Here is a 20,779-nt window from a genome sequence, read left to right as displayed (position 1 = left end):
GTCAAAACACGTGGGCGACCACCAACAGGTTGTCTCCTGTTAATTCTGAGGACAATCATATACTGTCAATATTGAAGTATTACAAATTACATTACTGTAAACTGACAATTACATGTTGTTCATCTATACAATAGAGTACTATATTTTAGAAGTGAAGTTGCTATAGCAGACATACCAGTTTTCTTGGCGAAACGTTCTGATGATAGAGCTGAAAGTTGACCTTTGTAAATTAGGCTGTACCAACCTGGCAGCCTCAGCCATGGTAAAGCCTCTGTTAACCACATGGTCAACAATGATGGCCCGGACTTCATTAGAGATGATGGTGCGTTGTCTTCTGCCTACATTTCTCTGAAGACCACCTCTCTGTCGAGGAGCACCACCACCTCTTGCTCTTGCAGCAATGTGTAACTTACAAATGACCAGACAACAATCAGTCAAGTTGAAAATCCATGGACATAATGAAGGATTCATTAAACATTAAGATCAGTTGAATTAAATGATAGACAAATGTATTAAACTGAATAATAAGAGGTGCAAATCAAAAATTTGATAGTGATAACATTATGAAAGGCAGTAACTGTGAACAAAACATTTATTTAGATGAAACACTTATTTTGTGTAGTGAAAAGGATATTTTGTCATTATGTGTATTATACTGACACAATTGGAAATATGCTGAAATGTTTGAAAAACGTGCACTTTTGATGATCTGTTGTGACATAAGTACTAAGAGTTTTGAAAATGTACCAATTGCTTGTGAAAACTGCGCCAAACCAATAAAAAAAAAAAACTGTAATTGCATATGCAAACAGCATATGCCATTAATATTAATTGCAAGGCACTGCTGTCATTCTGATCGAGAGCTGAGCCCCTCTACGTTTGAACCTAGAATCGCCTCTGTATAGTATGTAAAACAGATGTTCGTAAGCCATGTTAGGCTTTATTCGTTTTTGAAATCAAACTTGTTTTTCCTCCTTTTAGACGTCATATTACTTTCTAAATATTTGTTTAGCGGAATGGATCAAAAGCCGTCAAGTCACACCTTCTCTTCTTGACTTTATTGCTGAAAAACCCCGCCTTTCTGGCACCTGAGTCGACGATTAAAACAACACAGATAAGCCTTTAGGTTTATTCCTCGTAATTCCACTTATAAAATTCCCTTTAATTCCACGACACACAGACTCTTAACTCCAGCACGTTTTGTTTTTCTTACTGTACCACCGGCTATCACTGCAACTTTCACTTAATTGATAGCTTTTTCATCTGAACGTTTACTCGATGCATTCATTACCGAACCCACAATTATTCTCGTTGTTTGAAGTGAAGTCATAAGCAAATACTGCCACCGTGTGGTAAAACCAAAATTTGCTGATATGGACCAGAGCACCAGTTTGCAATCTTTAGGAATTATTTTGAGCATCCTTGGTCATCAGTAACTAATGGGGGGCAATTTAGCAAAATACCAAACTTCCCCCCTTATTAGATCCAATCCAACAGCAGAAACTACCGTTTATTATGTTTCTTTATATGTCGGAAATATAAAGAAAGAAAAGTGACTGTCACACACTGGTCACCACTCAGTGCACCAGCTCACATGAAAATGATGGTTAAGAGGTTACAGGTGAAAGGTTCCGTGCACAGGTTGGGTCAACAACAACTTCAGCTGTTTTAAGTAGGCCTATTACCTGAGGGTTACAACCCACATGAACCCCCCTTTTCTTTTCCTGATGCATGCAGGGGAAAACAATTTTCTCTGCTTTTCATTTTGGAAACATATTCCTTCTTTCTGAGAGAAGTGAGACTGAAAGGAGACTATATTCTTCTGACTTGTGAAAACTTGCTTGGTGGGCATTTTAGTTAGAAGTTGTCCAAGACTAAACGGAAATTTGCAATACCGTGAAAAAGGTATTTCGTCTGTGAAGGTTCTCAGTCATCCACGTCGTCATATATTTCACATCGAGTCGATAAACATATTTTCAGAGATGGGTGTGGTCCCAGAACTTACAAGCACACTTGGCTAGTGTCGGCAAATGACAACGTGGTGTCTAGTCTATTGACCTATGCAGGGACATGTGCAAAATTCACTGCTCAATAAACGGCGGTGGTTTTCTTTTTTTCTTCTTTTTTTTTGGCTACACGGAGCATGCGCAGACTGCAATGACGCGGTCTATTTAAACTACTGGTCCCCAGCCCAGTGTTTAGCTCCAGTACCAGGTTCGTGTGGCGTTTTCATCGTCCACAAAAAGTCCAGTCATGTTGGACAGATGCGTTTTTAAGACAGTGGTGTTTTTCCATTGCTTCTGTGATTCTTCTCTGTTTCTCATCCTCGAGTGAGCTAAAACTGGAGTTTCCTGTCCTGGAGTCTTCATGGCAGACTGATTCTTCCCGCAGGGTTTTAGTCTTTGCTGGTTCACTTACCAAACTTACAGTAAGTATGTGCACTTTGTATGCTTCCTTAGCCTGCAAATTTCCAGTTGCTGTACTGTTGAGCACGTTTATCTCTTGGCAGGTAATTTTGTTTCGCGTGTGCAGCTGTACAGAACTGAATCTGTGTGCTTTTGAAGTAAAGTTTCATTTAAGCTATTTTATTACAAAGGATATGCTTCTGTGTCTTACACAAATAAACAAGAAACAGAGAAATCACTGAACACTTCTTCGAAACAAGATGACTCAGGGACGATGAGAATAGAGATGCTGTTTATTTCAGTGTTGAGGAAAGATACTGAGTATTTAAACGACTTGAATATGTGAAGTCACCAAGCATCCCTTATGCTTTGTGCTCAGAAATCTTTGGTATGCAAGTGATGGTGATTAGATGAAAGCCAGCTGTTTGTTAGCCAACTGTTTGTTAGCCAGCTGTTTGTTAGCCAACTGTTTGTTAGCCAGCTGTTTGTTAGCCAGCTGTTTGTTAGCCAGCTGTTTGTTAGCCAGCTGTTTTACTGGTTTTGGCCTTTTGCAGCATCAAACATTTTCTTGCGGCCCTCCATGCCTGACATGGCCTCCACATTCTTCCTCCAGTCACTCACCTCCACTGTCTTCTCCTGCAGCACACACAGAATACATATGAGAGATATGATTTTTCACAGTTTGCCACTCATACTTGGCGAGAACATCAGCAGAAGACCTGATGTGCACATCTTGTGCACAAGGGGAGTAAATGATTATCTGTATTAATTTCTTTTTTTTGCCCAAAGCATCTCCTGTCAGTAGCTGTGTCTGTATATTTTACTTTTCTTTCTCATGACTTCACCTTTTCTGTGTCCTCCTTTTTGACGGATTTTAGGTTAGCTCGCAGATCCAAAGAGACCTTGTGTTTAGAGCCCAGTAGGGAGCGCAGGATGGCATCAGCAGAGACCCTCACCCTTCTCAGGTTAGGTCTCTTGAACTTCCCTCGCAAGTCCAATACCTTGATGTTCAGGTCTTTGATCTAGAGGTGATAATTTGACATAAACCCCTTACCTTTTATCTGAAGCCAAAATAAGATATTATAAAGTGACATACAGATATATATGTATCTATTTGATGTTGATATATACATTTATTTTAGTTTTTTTTTTTGTTTTTTTTTTAGTTTTGCTACAGTTGTGTTTTTTACCTCTCTGGTGTTATGCAAGACCTTGGCTTCAATATCATAGCGCTCCTCGTCCACCACATCTATTCTGGTATGCAGCTCCTCACATAATATCTGCAAAGTTAGATCATTTCCCCGTAATGTCCTGAGATGAATAGCTGAGTTCTTGACAGTGTAATTTCTGTAACCACACGTAACTTTAGTCTGTGGGTGGCAACAAAATGATGATGAATGTTAAATGGTACCCGTAGCTCTGCTAAGGAGAGGCCACCGGTCCGTATTGGAGGAGCTTTTTCCTCCAGAAACTTTGCCTTTTGCTCGTCTTTTTCTACAATCTCCTGCTCCAGTTCCTCCTTGGCCTTGGCTACCATCAAGCTCTGAAACACGATACACCAAGTAAATGTAATTATTTGATCGATCCTTCTGAGTGAGATATTATTGTGTGCCAAATGCTGCAGATTACTCACCTTCAGCATGAGCTTGCGAGAGGCTGAGATTTTAGATTTCCTCTGCAAAAAGCACAGTTTCTTTAATCATATTGTGGCATTTTATTAGTCTACAGTAATGCTGATTGAAGTGGCTGTTTTTGAAGCATTAGTAAGTGTAAATATATTTAGTTCAGTCTTACCTCTGGTCTGTTGGTTGAAACAGAAGGCCAACATTAGTGCTTTATTATTGATGACAGGAAATTCAATTCATTGTAATTCTTGACTGCTCCTGCCATGTTTAAATTATATTTCTACGGAAATTCTATTTACTGTTTGTAAATGATCCTCTCAATCGGCAATTAAAATAATAATAGAAACTCAATATACTTACGCTTTCTCAGGCATCTTGACTATTCAATTCCCCCTGGAAGACAAAAATAAAACTTTTTGTTTTTGAAGTGCTTGACAGTGGGAACCACTGAAAGACACAATGGGTGAGTCAATGGTATAGTGTTAAAAGACTTACCGGTAAAGTATACATTAGAGATATCCCAAGGCCTGTTATACCAGATTCTTTACGACAAGTGAGGTCGGTTATTCATGAAATTGATAACGGATGACAAAACTTTACTTTATCTAGCAATGTTTTTTTTTATTTTATTAAATTTATCAGACATTGTTACTTTGTGCTCATTGAGCCTCCTGGATAAAATCATCTAGTTGCCTCTCAGTGCTGATAACAATGAAAGGGAAGTGATGGCAGACATGGAAAAGCATGCCAGGCCCTCGACATGGCAGCCACTCCTGATAGCATTTATTTCCCACTTTCCCCCTCACTGCTTTGTAGCATCAAGACACAAATATAGACTGGCTCTATAAATCTTAGAACATCCCAGACTTAAACTGCATGACTGATGTTCACCAAGTTATATGACACATATATTCTTTTTTCTCCATCGATGGTGTAACATATTGTGTTACAGTACTTTGTTGTTTTAATTTATAGCCATGCAGATATTTAGCTTATAGCCACATTAGACAAAACAAGCAGACACCCTTCATAATTTATTGTCTTGAAGTAAGCAGTTTGGCCTTTTCTTGCTTAAGGGAGTGAACTGAATCTAGTTGCGGATTACAGGTTTCTATTGAGCTACTGAACAGTGTTAGCAGATCAACAACTGGGAGTGCTTTGTTGTAATGCTTTAAAAAGAGCAATACATTTCCTGCTATTCAGGTTATTTACTGTTTGACATATTTGTTATTTTTATGGTTTATGAAAAACAATTTTAAATTCTTGCACAAGAAAAGAACTATCATGATTTGCTTTTCTTCCTGTAGGTAATTGAACTTTAAATCTTTGAATGTCAGACTACTGATCAAACTCAACCAAAAAAAGGAGTTGTCACCTTCGGTTCAGGTAACCTGTAATACATGTCGGTTTTTTTTTTTGTTTTTTTTTTTAAATTATTATTACTTTTTGCTATTTGCTGAAATAGACCAAAGTATTATCTGGAAAAAAAATATTATTTGATCTTTTCTTAAATACCAGCAGTTTATATATTGGTAATAAAATTATATATTGAAAATTAATATATTACAAAGTGAAAAAGAACAGGGAAAACTACACTGGCTAGTATTCTGTGTAGCAGGAAGACTATGCCATTACCTTTCTTTGCTGATGTTGTGGATGCAGACAAAGACGAAGTGATGGAGAGAAGAACAGTGAAACATTTATCTCCAGCTCCCTTTTGGCCCTCCTCTCTATCACAATAAGACTTAAATAGAAAAACACACACACACACCATAAGAGGGGGTGGTCTCAAGATAATCGTGCCTGTGCTGCTTGTGTTGTGTTGACAGATCACCGCTTTTCTATTCTTCATAATAATATGTGTGAACTTTAATGTGTGGCAAAGTGGCATAAACAACATCATTCTGAATAAATCTTTCATCTTTAGTCTGTTTTTACAAAAGTAAATTATTTAAAATTCTAGGCGGGATCAGTTATTGTTTTCTTCTGACATTTGGTCAGAGTTTTGTGTATACCTCCTCATCACCTCAGTTAAATCAACTATAAAGCAGCCTACAGTCTGTCTTGTTAGTACAGATGATTTTCTGAGGTTTTCTGTGGCTGTTGAAAGAGATACTGGAGACTTGCCATGTCCCCTTTGAGACTGAAGGGCCCCATTGGTCTGATTAGGATAATGGCTGCAGACAACATTAAGCCCTTGGTTTTAAGACAGGAATGCAGTTTCCAGTGTTCATTTGGCCACGGCCTCACAACTAAACATAGACAAATTGCAACACCGTGTGATGCTGCCACTCTTTGATACTGGGTCTCGGTCTGCAATTGTGTGCATGCTTTGCATTTGGGGGTTTGTGTGCTCCAAGCAAAATAAAAACACAGATGAATATGGCTGTCTTTGTGAACACACATTTGTGTGCTCAGTTCACACTCACAAGGACAGTAAGTCCTTAAAGTAATCCATGAAATTATTTGTGTCTGGGCGATGTTTGTGTTACCGACATACTCTCCACTTAGTACAACAAACATGAAAGTCCAGTTTGAAAGTCAGTCATGTACATAATAGCCTAACAAAGTCCTAATTTGATACAGCAGCTTTGATCTAGAGTTCACACAGAGAGCCAGATATAACCATCCACAGAGCCTAAAACATGTGGCTGTAAATTTGCTAAAGCCTAGATCTGCTGGATAACGGGCACCACCTGTTGGTCGCATGTGACCAGAAGTGGGGCACTATATTGTTTCCATATATGCTGTCAATATCAGAAACTGCAGCAGCCAGAAAGGATAGAGGGTGGTTGCCATGAGTTTGCAGTATAGTCAGTCAAATGGCTACGCGCCTGTCCAGTGGACATCCTGACTGCTGGAACACAAACAGTTATTTGACAAAGTAACTATGTTGAAGCTCTGTCAAGTATGGGACACAAACAGTCATCTTTAATCAGAAGACTCTTAAATTGATGGTTGTATTTGTTTGATGTGTTGCTTTTATAAAGGGGCAGATCAAAAGGCAAGACTGGGACTTGGGACAGCCCAGGCCTGTCACCCAGTGATGACTGAAAGCTGGGAAAACATTTAGTTTTTCAAAACTATAGCAAGAGTACAATGTGTTTGTACTCTTTCAGTTATAATTCAAGCTGTGTCTTATTATTATTTATTTATTATTTTTGAAGCAAGGATGTGAAATGGACTATGCAGGAAATAATCTTTTGCTCTCACTAAGTCAGGACTCAATCCCTGCATCTGATTTGAGTTGCCCTCCTAGCTCATGGCAGCTGATTCTGATTCCACAGCATATATGGCAGAATCGGCAGTCCTGTGAGTGTTTGTAGCACTGTTTCCAGGAAGCAGGAAGGATAAATACAGATGAAAAGGGATTATGTGGTGTACATTGCACTAGTCTCTGGGTGTTTTCTGGGGTTTTTTTTTTTTGTTTGTTTGTTTGTTTGTTTTTTTCTAAGACAAAAAACTTTAAAATGTCAACCGAATGATTCAGGTTTTATTACTGTGTATGTGGATAAACTGCCAGTACTTGTTCTGTAAAGTCTGATATGACATAGAACTGAGTGCCCTGTCACTGAGTGGTCACATGATGGCATATTCCCTTCTTTGCTCTTGGATTTTTAATGTGATATGGTAGTGTATAACAAGTACACCAACATTACGTCAATATATGGAGAAATTTAAAGACGGACCTATTGATAATTGAAAAATGCATCTTATTGTGATGGAGTGCTACTCTGTTGCTTTCTACAGAAACTGGCTTAAGGGGATCTGTGGGGTTTTCCTATTTAACACAAACTGCTGCACCATTAAAATCACAGACGAGGGATGTGTGATTGATAATGCTGTCGATTCAAAAAGCTTGAGTACTGACTCTTATCTGTATGTTACCACCCACATAAACATTGTTCCAAAATGGCACAAATCCCTACGGCAATGGCACTCCCAAACAACACATAACAAAACACTGGTTTTAAGAAACAGGACTGCAACTGCCACCAGACTGCCAAGAAAGAATGAAGGAGAGAATAAGTTCAGTCCATAGCAGACACCACAGGAAACCCTCAGCTGCAACTGGATCGCCTACACAATATTAGCCATAACATTCTGGTGACTAGTGCATATTTATGTAAGCATATCAACAAAATGAAAGAGTTGCGCTTTTCCCTGTAACACTTGATGTTTGCGTGACTTTCTGCTGTAGTTTTGTTGCCGATGTGACTCACACATCTGTGGTGGTGGTACAAATACCACCACCACAGCTGCATAGCGCTTTGGCCAGTGTGCCAACTCCTCGGTGCAGCCAGAGATGGGGCTGAATACTATGGCTCTGTTGTTCACCACAACAACTGGCATGTTGTTAAGTTAGATAATCATTTAGAAAGATTGTCAAGCACACTTGAGATCACATAAACATGCATGCTGATTTAATCAGATCTGAGTAGCAGATAAAAAAACAACAATGAAAAACTTTGCACTACGACAAGTAAGGAAAACTTTCAAACTTACTGTTTGCTTTTGCCATTAAATTTATTTTGTGTTAGAGCAAGAAATGCATTTCTTAAGATATTAATTATAACATTCGGCAGTAAGAAAAGCTTCAGCACCAATGTAACTGAGGCATGATTTAAGACTGTTTTCTCACAGTTGTCAGTGTATAATTTCTTCTTTTGTTCTTGTTGTCTATTATTTTTAGATGTTATTTAAATTTAGCACTCGATAAGCCAAGTTGCTTTTGTGTACATGTTCTAGTGCTGTTTAAGCCAAATTGTTAACTACTCAGTGAGTGCACACGAATTAGATGTCAGTGTAACATTTGTAGATGTGTTTGCTACACTTATGTCAATGTAGCAAATGTAATCAGGTAAATAGAATGCAATGATTTGCAAATCTCAAACTCACATTTTATTCACAACAGAAAATAAAAAACATAGCAAATGTGTAAACTGAGAAAATGTACAAATTTAAAATAAAATGTGGTCATTTTGAATCTGACAGCAAAAACATGTCACAGCCTTGTCCCAAGCAAGTTGTGACAGGGCCGTGTTTACCACGGTGTACCAACTCGTCTTCCTTTAACGGTCCATACAAGTCTGGAACTTGTTTCTGTAACCTCTGTATTTGCACTTCTTTGGATAATAGAGGTTTAACCTGCATTTGTGGATGACACAGTGAACTGTGTTGAGAGACGATGGTTTCTAGAGGTGTTCCTGAGTACATGCAGGCAATATCTATGACCGTTATGTTTTTAATGTCGTCCCGATGAGTTTACTGATGATCACATGATTCCAGTACTGATTTTCATTTTTGTCCCTTGGACACAGATTTCTTCAGATTCTCTCAATCTTTTGATGATGGTATATTACTTTCTGGTAAAATTTCAGAATGCTGATCATCAATTTGTGGATGCAGTGTTTTCCAGATTGTTGAATTTCTGTTCCTACTGCTTTGTGTTTTTTAGTCTTACGTTTGCACTTCCTTTGCTGTCGTGATCCCAAATTATTTGAACGATGCTGCTGCCAGCAAATTCAAAATGAAAAAGTAAAATACCTCATTTTAAGCATGTAATGCCTTTTCTGTGTTCCATTGTGAATAAAATATAGATTTATGAGATTTGCAAATCACTTCTGTCCATCTTTATTTATAACACGTACACATCCCAACTTTTTTTGGACTTGGGGTTGTATACACTGGAGTCTAATGCAACATCAAGTAAGGAGCAGACTTTGCTTGGTGAATATTTTCAAAGAGCTGCTGATGTGTGCTTCTTTCATTTTTCATTGCCTGTAGCTAAAGTGAAAGGGCAAAGTGAAATAAGCTTCATGTTGACTGAGAGATCCCAGAAGCTGTGATATCGGAGCCCACCAGATGTCAGTCCCAGGTGAGCTAAGGCTTCAGGCTTTACTGGGAATGAGCAAGAGCGCCTGCACCCTGACCAAAGCCAAAACCCTTTGGACCAAAGTTCTTTGCATAGCAACCTGTAAAGGAAATTAAAATGAATGAGAAATCCTGTGCATAATTTGTATATAGAATATAGAACTAATGCTGGAATTATGAGCTTGATAAGGATATCAACATTTAAGCATATAAAATATTAACTATATACTGGGAAATTATAATTTTATTGCTGTTTGTCAAGGGTTTACTACGAATGCACTTAGACGTTTTTTTTAGAACTGAGAAAGGCCTATAGTGGACCATTTTGCAATGCATAAACGTGTTAGTGCTTTCTGATGGAAGACGGAAGGAATGTGTGGGAAAACATATTCTTAATTGTCTACTGAAATGTTCCTGTTATTAATGAATATCGCACAAAGTGTTGGATTGGCCTCATTGATCATTGAATATTGGATTGGCCTTACAGTCGTAAAATCAATTAGGCCTGTCATTAGAATTGGTGTTAATTTAAAAAAAAAAAAAAAAAAAAAAAAAATGAATGCATAAATTTAATGAAATCTTGGTCAATGTGTCAGAGCTGCTGCCATTTGAGCATCTGTCTCAAGTAATTTGGCAGTGGACATGCAGTTCAACTCAAACATACCAGAGATATCATAGTGATTTTCAATGTTATTTTGTCTTTTTACTCAGTTGAGTGACTTTGAACAGACAGATGGGAAGTGTTTAATATGCTTTATTATTTTGTCAGTTATAAACGGACATGTCAGTTTATGTCTTTATTTGGTAATTAAAATATGGTAATATAATATAAATGTACTATACACTTATTACACAAGAAAAAATGGCATTTTCTATATTTAATCAGTTTGAACCCGGGGATATTTTTGTCTTTTAGATAATACTTTTATACACAAACCTTTACAGTAGATCTCCCCATCTCTATCAGCAAGGGTTGTGGACTCCAGTCCTTTTCCACATTTGGCACAGCGAAAACAGCTCTTATGCCATGACTGAAGAGACATGGAAGAAATGTTTTAAATCGTCATCTACTTTTATTTTGAAACAAGACTGCACATTGAGACTGCAGCTTTTCTCTTTCTTACATTGCCTCCCCCAATAACCTTCTCTGCTGCATACACTGTTTTCCCACAGCGTGGACACACATCTGAGCCTCCTGCTTTCTGGGCAAACTTGGAGGAGTTGGGGTTATTTGTGGGGCGATGAGGAGCTTGCCTGCCATTAGAAGAGAAAGAGGGGGGGGGGGAAAGCTTTTCATATGGAATTAAGAAAAAAAAAATCAATGTATTTCTTTCCTCGTACTCATCTGTCATTTAAGCTTTAAATACAGAACCTGAAGAGGTTTGGTGTGTTTTATTATATCATGTGGTAAATCAAACATACATAAAATATTAGTCTTTGTTTTGATTATAGAGTTCTTTGTTATATATCTGAATGTTTCAGCAGTTAAAGAAAGGAGGAAGTTGTTTTTCTCACACTTCAGGCTTGATTCCAAGACCCTCTCCTGTATCCATACTCAGCGTGCCAGCTCCACCTCCGTAGCCATAGCCTTTTGGCCCATATTTCTTGCCATAGCAGGATTTGCAGTAGATCTCATCCACATGAACAGCCACAGTTGTGCTGTCCAAGTTTTTCTTACACACCACTTAAAACAGAGATAAAGGGAGAAAAACAAATATACACATAGTTTTCTTTCGTTAGTTCTCAAGCATCTACAGCACGAGCTTATCTTTCAAAAGCAGTCACCCACCACAAGCCGCCATTTTTTTTTAAAAACAGATGTTTAGCTGTGGCATACCCACAAAGTCTGTGTGACAGAAGGGAATGGTGTACACCACAGTGGCAGTCTCAGATAAATACTGCTCAGTGTTTGAGACTGAGTGTGTGTACCTTCCTTCGCCATAAAAGGAAGCCCAAGTATTTGTCACATGTTTGCAGTGGATCCAAATAAGGACTGAGATGTCTTAGTGAAAAGCTGTGGATGCTCACTTTACTCCTGTGATGCCAAATACTCTGCATTCCCGCCGGGCACTTCTTATGATTTAAAGAAGTTGTTGATCAAATGATTCGGATTACCTTAAGTTCTCAATACTTACTGCACAGAAAACAGGATTTATGCCAGCTCTTTCCCTCACACTGCACTTCCTCAGCAAAGTAGACAGGTTTCTGGCAGCAGCCACACTTATTTCCTCCCCCTAAAGGCATTCTGCAAACACACAGGAGAGCTGCTTATGTATATTTCTCATCCATTGTATATATAATGTTCAGATCATTCTTGGTCAGTAGACAGAGGCCTTCTGCAGCACTTGAGGCTAGATACAACAATTCCTATAAAAGGAGAAGCACCAGTTTTCTCTGATATATTGCTCTTTCTTCTGTTTTCCAGTTTAAGCCTGCTGGGTTGAGTGGATAACAGAAGGGCTGTTCAGACCTTATTGTAAAATGCAAAGTATCTTGCATTTTTTAGATAGCACTAAACCAGCTTACTCAGATAAAATGACGTGAGGCTCTGTATAAACACCACATCAATATCGCTCTGGGTTTCAAAAATTCAAAGCATTTTAATGGCAAACACACTATGTGACATTTCAGATATGCCTGGCTCGTGCTATCATACACAGAGAAATCAAATAATCTACTTTTAATTTGTTTTGTAGTCACAACAGCATTGTTAACAACTTTTGATGATCCAACATTGTTTTTTTTTTATGTATAGTTAATTATTTCTAATCACACATAAAATTGTCTCAAAAAATGAAAGTTTGTTTGAAGGTATTTTTAGATATTAAACAGCAGTTATTTCTTATTGGATGCCAGTGCTACTGATGCTCAGGAAAAGCCTCTTGACTATTTCTAAATTGTATGTCTACAGTGCTTCTTTTACGTTATTATATTTACTCCCAATTTAAAAAAACAAAAAACCCCAAAACATTTCAATTTCAAGTAAAACTTCCATCGTGCATTTATTGCTTGCACAAAGTAAAGACAAATTTGTGCTGCAGCGTGAAATTGTATGATTAAGTGCTGAGATATAAAAAATTATTCAGATTTATCTTACCCGTAACAAGTCAAAGCGACGCTCCTCTCAGTGGGTGTTTGATGAAACAGTGAGACAGCTGAGCTGAGAAGAGACACTTGTTAGCAGAGAAACAGAGGGAGGCCCATGTTGAAGTGAGGGAGGAGCTGTGACAAAAAGACACGGAGGGAGAGAGATGCAGGGAGGAAGAGGAGGAGGAAGATAATGAGTAGTTATCGAGAGATGGGAGAGAGAAGGAATGAAGATTCACTGTCGTGGCATGTGTTTTATATTGTGTTCTTGAATCAAATTACTAAATGTCTGCAACTTGTAAGTTTGCACACTCGTTGTCCCAAGTGGTAAGAAGAGGTAAAAGGTTGAATTTTGAGAGCTTTGAGAATTGAAAACTGATGTAAATATTAGATAAACATCATTTAATGACTTATTTTTAAACACACACACACATGGTCAAAGCAACAGAGAGACAGGGCTTATATTGTTTGCACATGTGCAGAGGAGGAATAGTAGGTATTATGGGTAAAGGATGTTGAATATGGAGCTGCCAGGCAAGAGAGAATGATTAAGACCTCATAGAAGGATGAATGTGGTGATGGAGGAAATGCAGAGGGGTGGTGTGACAGAAGATGGTCCTGAGGATAGAGTGAGATGGAAGCAGATGAGCTGTTGTTGACCCCTAAAGGGAGCACCTGAAAGAAGAACAAGAGGAAGAAAGGCAGGGCAATGGAAATGCTTTTATTTTTCAAACAATGTATTTCGAAGTACGTTACATAAGCAAAGAAAATCATTAGAATATAAAAAGACTGAATAAAATTCTGAGAAAACTAAGCAAGATATAAAGTACATCCTCCACAAGTCCCAGTGACAAAAAATATATGTTTTAGGTTTACCTTCTTTGTAACCATAGAAGTAAGATTGCACTAGAGAAACCAACAATTAAATGGCACAAAAGAGCAGCAGAACTTTTCATTTAGCTGTGTGATTTGGCAGGAATAAAGAAACCCATTAGAAATATTTATGAACCTTTTTTTTTTTTTTTTTTTTTAAATAAAAAAAATGAAATCCATTTGTCTGCCATGTTGTAGCTGAGAGCAGCTTTGATTGTTTTGGTTCTGACTTTAGATGAGAGCATTACTATTATTCTTCAGGGAGAAAGTCATTTGTGTTTGTTTAAATGGGAAATGTGCACATCCCAGTTTTTGTAGTGCTTGCACACATTCCTTCTTTCAGATAAGCATGAATAAAGGATAAGGTTTGTACTGTTTCCTTACAAGGTGTTTTACTAAAGAGATGCAACGTTCGTTTTCCTTCAGTAATTTCTTCAAAGACATCATTGAGTTTAAGTGATTGATGCAACTTTGTGGGCAGTAGTTTAGATATTTCTCTCGAGTTGCATTTAGTTCACATGTACACTATATGGACAAAAGTACTGGGCCACTGACACATTACACCTACAGGAGCTCCTTGGCCATGAAGCTACTGGTGCACAGTTTTTGTGCTGATGTTAATGCCAGAGGAGGTTTAGAATTCTGCTGTTGAGTCAGCAGAGCGTTGGAGACTTTTATGCACTATGCGTCTCAGAACTTGGAATCCCCACTTTGCTGTGGTTCCTAAATGCTCCCACAATAATAACGCTTACAGTTTGTTGTTTGTTGAAATATAAAATTTCATAAAAGCAACAGACATTATGTGAAAAAGAACTGAAGCTAAACATGTCTGTACGTCTATTAAGGCAGACTAGCAGCTTTGCTTATTGTGGCATGTGCATTTACCTGCTTCTGCTTTAAGAACAATTGCCGACATTTTGCTGCTGATCTTGTGCACTATGACACTCAACAATTGTAGAAGGCATTCCCCTTCTTGGTGGAAAAAAAAAAATGCACGCATGACCTTTCAGACGGAAGAGATTGATGCATGGTATGATATAAATCATCCCACTGTTCAGTAAATCATAACACAGAGTCACAGTTTCTTGTATTTTGGATTATTTTTCATTCATTCGTTTATTCGTAAACATGATTGATGCTAGGTTCAGATATCTCCCTATGAAAGAGACAGATAAGGAGAAGTGAAACCGATATGGAGATTACAGCCGATGCAAGGAGAGAAGTAAAAGCCAGCAGATAGTGATGCTGTGCCTTTCTCCCTCCCTCTAAGCCCTCCAGGCTCTTCACCATCATACGAAGAGACAATGATGAACTCAAGAAGCCTATTTATAGCCTGCCATTGGCTAACACTAGCCCTCTGTTTCTGCTCTGTGGACATCCGCCTTGGCTAGTTGTAGAGTATGTGTACATGTGATTAGGCTCATGACAGAGAGGGAAACAAGAGGAAGAGAGGGGTGGAGTGACAGCTACTCAATGGATTAATCCAGAGGAAGAGCACAGACTGAGAGGGAAAGCATGATAAGAGGCAGTGACGGAGCTGGGCTGTGGTCCATCCATCAGTGTGTGGAGGAGCAGTGATTGCTCTTGAAGTCTCATGGAGGAATTTGGTCCTATTTTAAAAACAAAACAAAACACCTGACTTAAATCCAGCACTTCTTTGCTAATGATCTTGCTTTTGGCAACATTTCTTGGAGAAGCTTTGCCAGTTATCAGGTGAGGAGGAAGAGGTGAGCTGACTTCACACTGAGAATGTGTTTGTGTTGTGTTGGTGTGTTTGGCTGGATACACAGCAGTGTTTCGTATTCAACTGATTGATATTCATAGTTTGGTTCATGTTGTCATGTGTTACTTCTGCCAAAACAACCTCATGTAGCCTAATTTTTTCCAATTTTTCACTGGTTGTTTTTGTGTTTGTTTTCATTTCACTACTTAAGATTAAACTGTTTAGTTGAGGAATCTATAAAAGTAATCTGTCATTTTAGAAGCAAAATGCCCCAAATTTACACAGCTGAGCTTCTCTAATGAGAGTACTTTCTGGTTTTATTTCACCTTATATCTTTAGTTTAAACAAGCGCTTTAATATGTTACCTTCACCTTTATAAATTTTTATGGCAAGTTTTTACTTTTTGCTGACCTTTTCCACACCATTTAATCAAACAGAGAAAAAGGAAAAAGACATTAAAAAAAGAAAAGGAAATAATAAACAATATTGTTTAGTAATTTTCTGATTAACTTCCTTAAATATTGCATTTAAGGATCAGACTGATGCACAAGTCATTGGTTGCACTAGGCGCCCTTTTCGGCACATTGAAAAGTGTATTGAATTTGAACTTTTTAGCAGTAAACCTGTTCTCCCTCCATTCTGAATCTCTATTATTTTGTGTGAGAAAGCAAAAATAGCTTTTCAAACACAAGTAACCAAAAGTGTTTGCAATGTTTTGTCTAATGTCATTAGAGCAGATTAGGATGGAAAAATATAACCGTGATTTGTTCAGCAAAAACCTTGGATGCATTTAGGGTGGGGTGGGAATGAGATAATTGTGTTTAGAGGGATTTTTGGCAGTATTTCAGCACTGAACAATCCTCTCTGATTCAGGGAGCAGCAGTTTGATGTTTTACTGAATCCATTGCAAAGTCCTGCTTTGCAGCACGCACTGTGGCCATAATGAGAGGCGTAGAGACGTAGCTACACGAATTAGCCAGCAGAGGTCACATATGGGCAGAGCTTATGTTTGAGACACACCCGTTTTTCTGTCTGTGTTATATGTGCTGTGTGCTGATGCAAAAGGTGACAAGGCTTATTATCTGACGCAGCACATGCAAGCATCAGAGTGTGAAGTGCACAGTTAATAAGACGATGAAGGACTTTTTTTTATCATTGCAGTTCACTTGAGATGTTTGTACCTGCTTGTAATACTACTGATTGTTTATCTTGCCACCTTTAATTAAGCTGTGACTATGTTCAGCCCTGTGCGAGGGATCTTATAATGTAGATAGTAATTTGCATCTCTCAAGGTCAGACAGCAAACGTGTGGAGTATCTGTGCAGCGTGAGGATTAATTACAGTTTTCTGAAAATTTCTGCGTCCAGCCAGTGCACATCTTTGACTGTAATCCTCACTTATCTCCTGTTTAAGACTCAGACACAGAGGACATAGGGGTCTAATTTCTAAACTGCCACAGTCTATAATCTCCCCTTGTGAACTTAAGTCATCCTGCAGAGCGATTTAACTTCAAGGGCAGGCAATTTTCTCAAATGTGCGAGAATTATGGCGTACCCCACCATCAAATCACTCATTGCCCTCTGTCTTCACACCCGTTTGAAGTGTGTAGTTTCATTGCTTTCAGGACAGGTTAATTTTAGTTATATTCCACTACATGTCCTTAGCCTGCACATATTCAACCTTGTAAGCTGATCATATGACTCGCTTTCTAATATTTGGTTGTACCACACAGAGAGGGGTGTCTTAGTCACAGTTTGTAATCCCAGCCTTAAATATTATGAGGAAAAAAATGTGTGAACCCATGCTGTCACCATATCATCGCTCCTCCTGTCATTCTTTTTTTTTCCTGAGCTGATACCTCTGAGCCGGCTTCCTTTGGCCCAGATTCTCAGTAGGGGTCGTGCTGCCTGTGCCCCGTAGGCAGCCAACTACAAACATGCATTGACAATTCAAATTAGTCCAGTTCACTGGCTCTAGCTGTGACTCAGGACATTGAGCGCCAGGCAGAAAAGATGCATACGCAACCCGCCAAGCTATGCAGTGACAGAAAGCGCCAGAGATTACTAAGTGCAGAATATGAGGCTGTTTTATGAGTGTTTCACCAGGTATATGACCCAGTTTAAGCTCAGCACTTTTGTTCAGAAAGACTTGGACTGGAACGGTGCCAGGTCCATTTGCAAGTCAGAGAGAGATCGCCTGGTAGCTAAGTAGTCCCATCCACAGGCACCAGCAGCAGCTGAGGATGTGTCTAGAGTATTGTTATGCAAGCAGGAAGAGAGCAGTCCCACTTTGATCCAGGCATCGGACAGAGGCTGAGATGCTTCAGAGCTGGAAGCTGCTTCTTTGGTGTTCTGGGTATTTGCATACCGGACAGTAGACTTCCACAGGACTTTGAGCACATGGGCTGCAACGAGGATGGACTGATGGAGGTCTGGAGATATTGCTCATCACTCAGCATCCACATGTTCTGAGCTTGTTAGCATTTCATTAAGTTTTGTCAGCGTCAATTATAGGTAAGTTTGGGTTTCTTGCTTAATAAATAGAGAAAACAATGTCCGTTTAATAATCCGTTATAATAAAAATAGACTAGCAAGAAATATGCTACCTGTTAAATTATTTTGAATTAAACTGGACTTGAAATCATTTCGTTAATACTAGCTTTTTATTTCCTGTTCTCTCTAAACATCTCAGTTGAATGATTCTACTACCATAAGTGCATTTTGATGTAGTATTTGTTGAGCATGCGAGGAATCGGCACACACAGTCCTTTAACAGCAGTGTCCTGTGGAGAGATTTCTATCATGTGTATGACAAAAAAGAAAAAGAGCCTGAGGGGAATAGGACACAGTCAAACAGCTCAACGAATTCCTGCAAAGATTTTTATTGTCCGTGCCTTGTACAGGGAGTCATATGCCTAGCAAATGTCTGGGATATACTGCTGACTCATAACTGTTTGTGCTGGAGGCTACTTCTGCGTCAGGCTCATCCATATCACTGCTAATCTACTAAGTTTACACTGAGCTCCAGTAGCCTGTGATTATTCGTGATTTGGTTTTTGATGTCCTCATCAAAGACTGAATCAATATGAGCTCTTGTTTCAGTGCTGGAAGACAAGACTTCCTTTGAAATTTAAAGAGTTTTAGTTTTAAGGAGGGAAAAATAATGAAATATATCATTTTATCAAGTCCGTGTGCTAATATGTTGTGTGATTTTAATGGCTGCTTCAATGCCAATAGGCCTAGATTCAGCAGAGTATTTAGCAGCCCAAAATTCAAGATATTTCTTTGAGAGGCTGATATAAATTCAAATATTGGGTTTATTGCACTGAGCTCATTGAGTTCTTTTCATTGACCAGTAATCCAACTGAAAGAAAATATCTTTATAACTGTTTACAGCTTTTCATCTCCAAATGGCCAAAACTCAGCTACAGTTTCAATGGCAGATTAAAACAAAAACAAGCAAACAAACAACTTCTCAGATGTTTAATGGTTTCCCAAATGATATAGAAAAACTCCTCCACAATGCAGTGGAAAACAAAGAAATTCCTGGAGACTCTGTGAGGTGGTTGTGTAAGCTACATGCTGCACTCATCATACTAACGTACTGTGTGCATGCTGGCACTTCCACTATGCTGATGTTTAGAAGGTAAGCTTCAGTATCTTAGTGTAAAGTGTTAGATTGCTAACATTATGGGAATAACATTAGTTGGGCAAGAATACGATGAGGATTATGAATCCTGAAATTACTGGGAGTCAAACTGCTGTCTGGTAAGAATGTGCCTATCTGTGTAACATCAATGTGATGTTTAGAGGGATAAAAAAACCAAGAAAAAAATCTGACAAAGCATGCTCTATCAGCACTTTTTTTTTTTTTTTTCTTTCAATTTGGTACTTGGTAGTGCTTTTCCGCAGACACATGCTGGTCTGTACTAAACAGAACTGAAGTGCCATTCAACGTGAGCATGCACTAATGCATACAGTGCAAACCATAAAGTAATTCAATTCTACAAAGGGAGTCCATACATGGGGCTTGGCATAACACTATAACACTAATGGTGGGTGATGTCATTCTAAATAAAACAGATCTAACATGTATGCAACGTGAACTTAACTAATTTCAGAGTTGCTGGATTATCATGACACAACACAGAAACAGTCGTCTCTGGTGAGACATTTATTATGGTGATTTTTATAAAATGTAGCTAAGGGCATATTTTAGCCTCTTCCCGGGAGTACCCATCATGTACAAGACTTTCAGACCTGCTGCATTTGCAGATGCCTTGTAGTTTCCTTTTCATCATCCTGTCAAAAGAAGTAGCAGTGTAGGCATTCTGGTCAGTGAGCTACTGAACACTAAAATAGCTCATTTTGAGTTACAAATACCATCAATAACAACGACAGTTGTGGTGTAACAACACACGCATGCACAATGACGTTATAATGGGATGTTTTCAAATGCTGGAGACCATGATGTTCAAAGGGAGATTTATTTATTTATTTTCCCTTCTTGTAAATGCCACGTCTCAGAGCATCCTGAATCCTGTGTGCGTGTGCGTGTGCGTGTGCGTGTGTGTGTGTGTGTGGTTTGGAAAATCTCGTCCGCAGACACGCTCCAGTAGCAGACATGTTCCACCTTGGCTAACCGAAAATGACATGTATGTCGGCTTCGGAAAACTTGATACATATTTTATGTGTTCCCTATAAAGCTGTTATATAATAATGGGTGTTCAGAATAAACCTTTGTCAGAGCTCAGACATGACAAGGGGTGACTTCTCCCATTTTGTGCATGTTCTAGCTTTATGTTGTTTATGCAGGGTCAGTGATGGCTGCCAGGGGAAGCATGCCAAAGATGGCAATCGTGGGCTGCTTCTGGGTGACAATGTCAGGCTGAGCTGTGCACTCACATACGGTTTTTCTGGATCATTTTTATGTAAATGGCGTGGCGGAAAGATTAATGCATGTCATGACTCATTCTAATTGCTTTTTGTTAAAGTGTACACATATAAAAATAAACAAATGATTGTTTTGACTAAGAAAACCTCCAGGAAGAGCAGCGCCTCAGTTTTAAGTCTTCTGGTTACAATTTGTCGCTGTTGTCAGCTGCTGAGTGACATGTTGCAGGCACGCTGACATTTCAGCGCAGTTGCCCCCCATTCTTCCCCTATTCTTCCATCAGTATCTGCTCAGCTGAG

At 38.7% G+C, this 20,779-nt stretch overlaps 3 protein-coding genes across 14 annotated transcripts in view; 1 reads left to right on the top strand and 2 right to left on the bottom strand.

Annotated features, from left to right (window-relative positions):
* The first annotated feature begins 2,152 nt into the window (after nucleotides 1-2,152).
* nav1b (neuron navigator 1b) overlaps nucleotides 2,153-20,779 on the top strand; it is an 87,195-nt gene continuing 68,568 nt past the window's right edge. For 3 of the 8 annotated variants that reach the window (XM_080890677.1, XM_080890676.1, XM_080890669.1), the window contains exons 1-2: nucleotides 2,155-2,428; nucleotides 3,284-3,370. The gene's annotated coding sequence lies outside the window, so the exon portion shown is untranslated. Of the gene's footprint in view, nucleotides 2,429-3,271; nucleotides 3,371-15,435; nucleotides 15,578-20,779 lie in introns of those variants that run through there. The other 5 variants (XM_080890670.1, XM_080890678.1, XM_080890673.1 and 2 more) reach the window with 5 other exon arrangements.
* Nucleotides 2,685-4,083, bottom strand: LOC308402092 (troponin I, slow skeletal muscle-like). The gene is made up of 5 exons (XM_080890699.1): nucleotides 4,039-4,083; nucleotides 3,817-3,948; nucleotides 3,596-3,685; nucleotides 3,251-3,427; nucleotides 2,685-3,041 (listed from the first exon to the last, which is right to left on the bottom strand). Exons 1-5 carry the CDS (start codon nucleotides 4,045-4,047, stop codon nucleotides 2,937-2,939), a joined length of 513 nt encoding a protein of 170 aa, XP_080746825.1. The 5' UTR covers nucleotides 4,048-4,083; the 3' UTR covers nucleotides 2,685-2,936.
* csrp1b (cysteine and glycine-rich protein 1b) lies at nucleotides 4,089-13,074 on the bottom strand. 5 transcript variants are annotated; one of them, XR_013972695.1, is made up of 8 exons: nucleotides 13,002-13,074; nucleotides 12,040-12,149; nucleotides 11,420-11,588; nucleotides 11,029-11,158; nucleotides 10,842-10,935; nucleotides 5,666-10,005; nucleotides 4,391-4,423; nucleotides 4,090-4,206 (listed from the first exon to the last, which is right to left on the bottom strand). XR_013972695.1 is itself a non-coding variant. In XM_080890695.1 (6 exons), the coding sequence occupies exons 2-6, from the start codon at nucleotides 12,146-12,148 to the stop codon at nucleotides 9,929-9,931; spliced, it is 579 nt and encodes a 192-aa protein (XP_080746821.1). In that variant the 5' UTR covers nucleotide 12,149; nucleotides 13,002-13,074; the 3' UTR covers nucleotides 4,089-9,928. The 5 variants fall into 5 exon arrangements, 2 of the variants coding, with proteins under 2 accessions (XP_080746821.1, XP_080746822.1); XR_013972694.1 differs by having other exon boundaries at nucleotides 4,089-4,423; XR_013972696.1 differs by having other exon boundaries at nucleotides 4,135-4,206; nucleotides 4,391-10,005.

This window comes from Rhamphochromis sp. 'chilingali' (assembly GCF_963969265.1).
Source record: "Rhamphochromis sp. 'chilingali' genome assembly, chromosome: 9".
Classification (NCBI taxonomy): domain Eukaryota; kingdom Metazoa; phylum Chordata; class Actinopteri; order Cichliformes; family Cichlidae; genus Rhamphochromis; species Rhamphochromis sp. 'chilingali'.
Note: the sequence above shows the minus strand (reverse complement) of the source record. Positions and strands in the feature narration are given on the sequence as shown.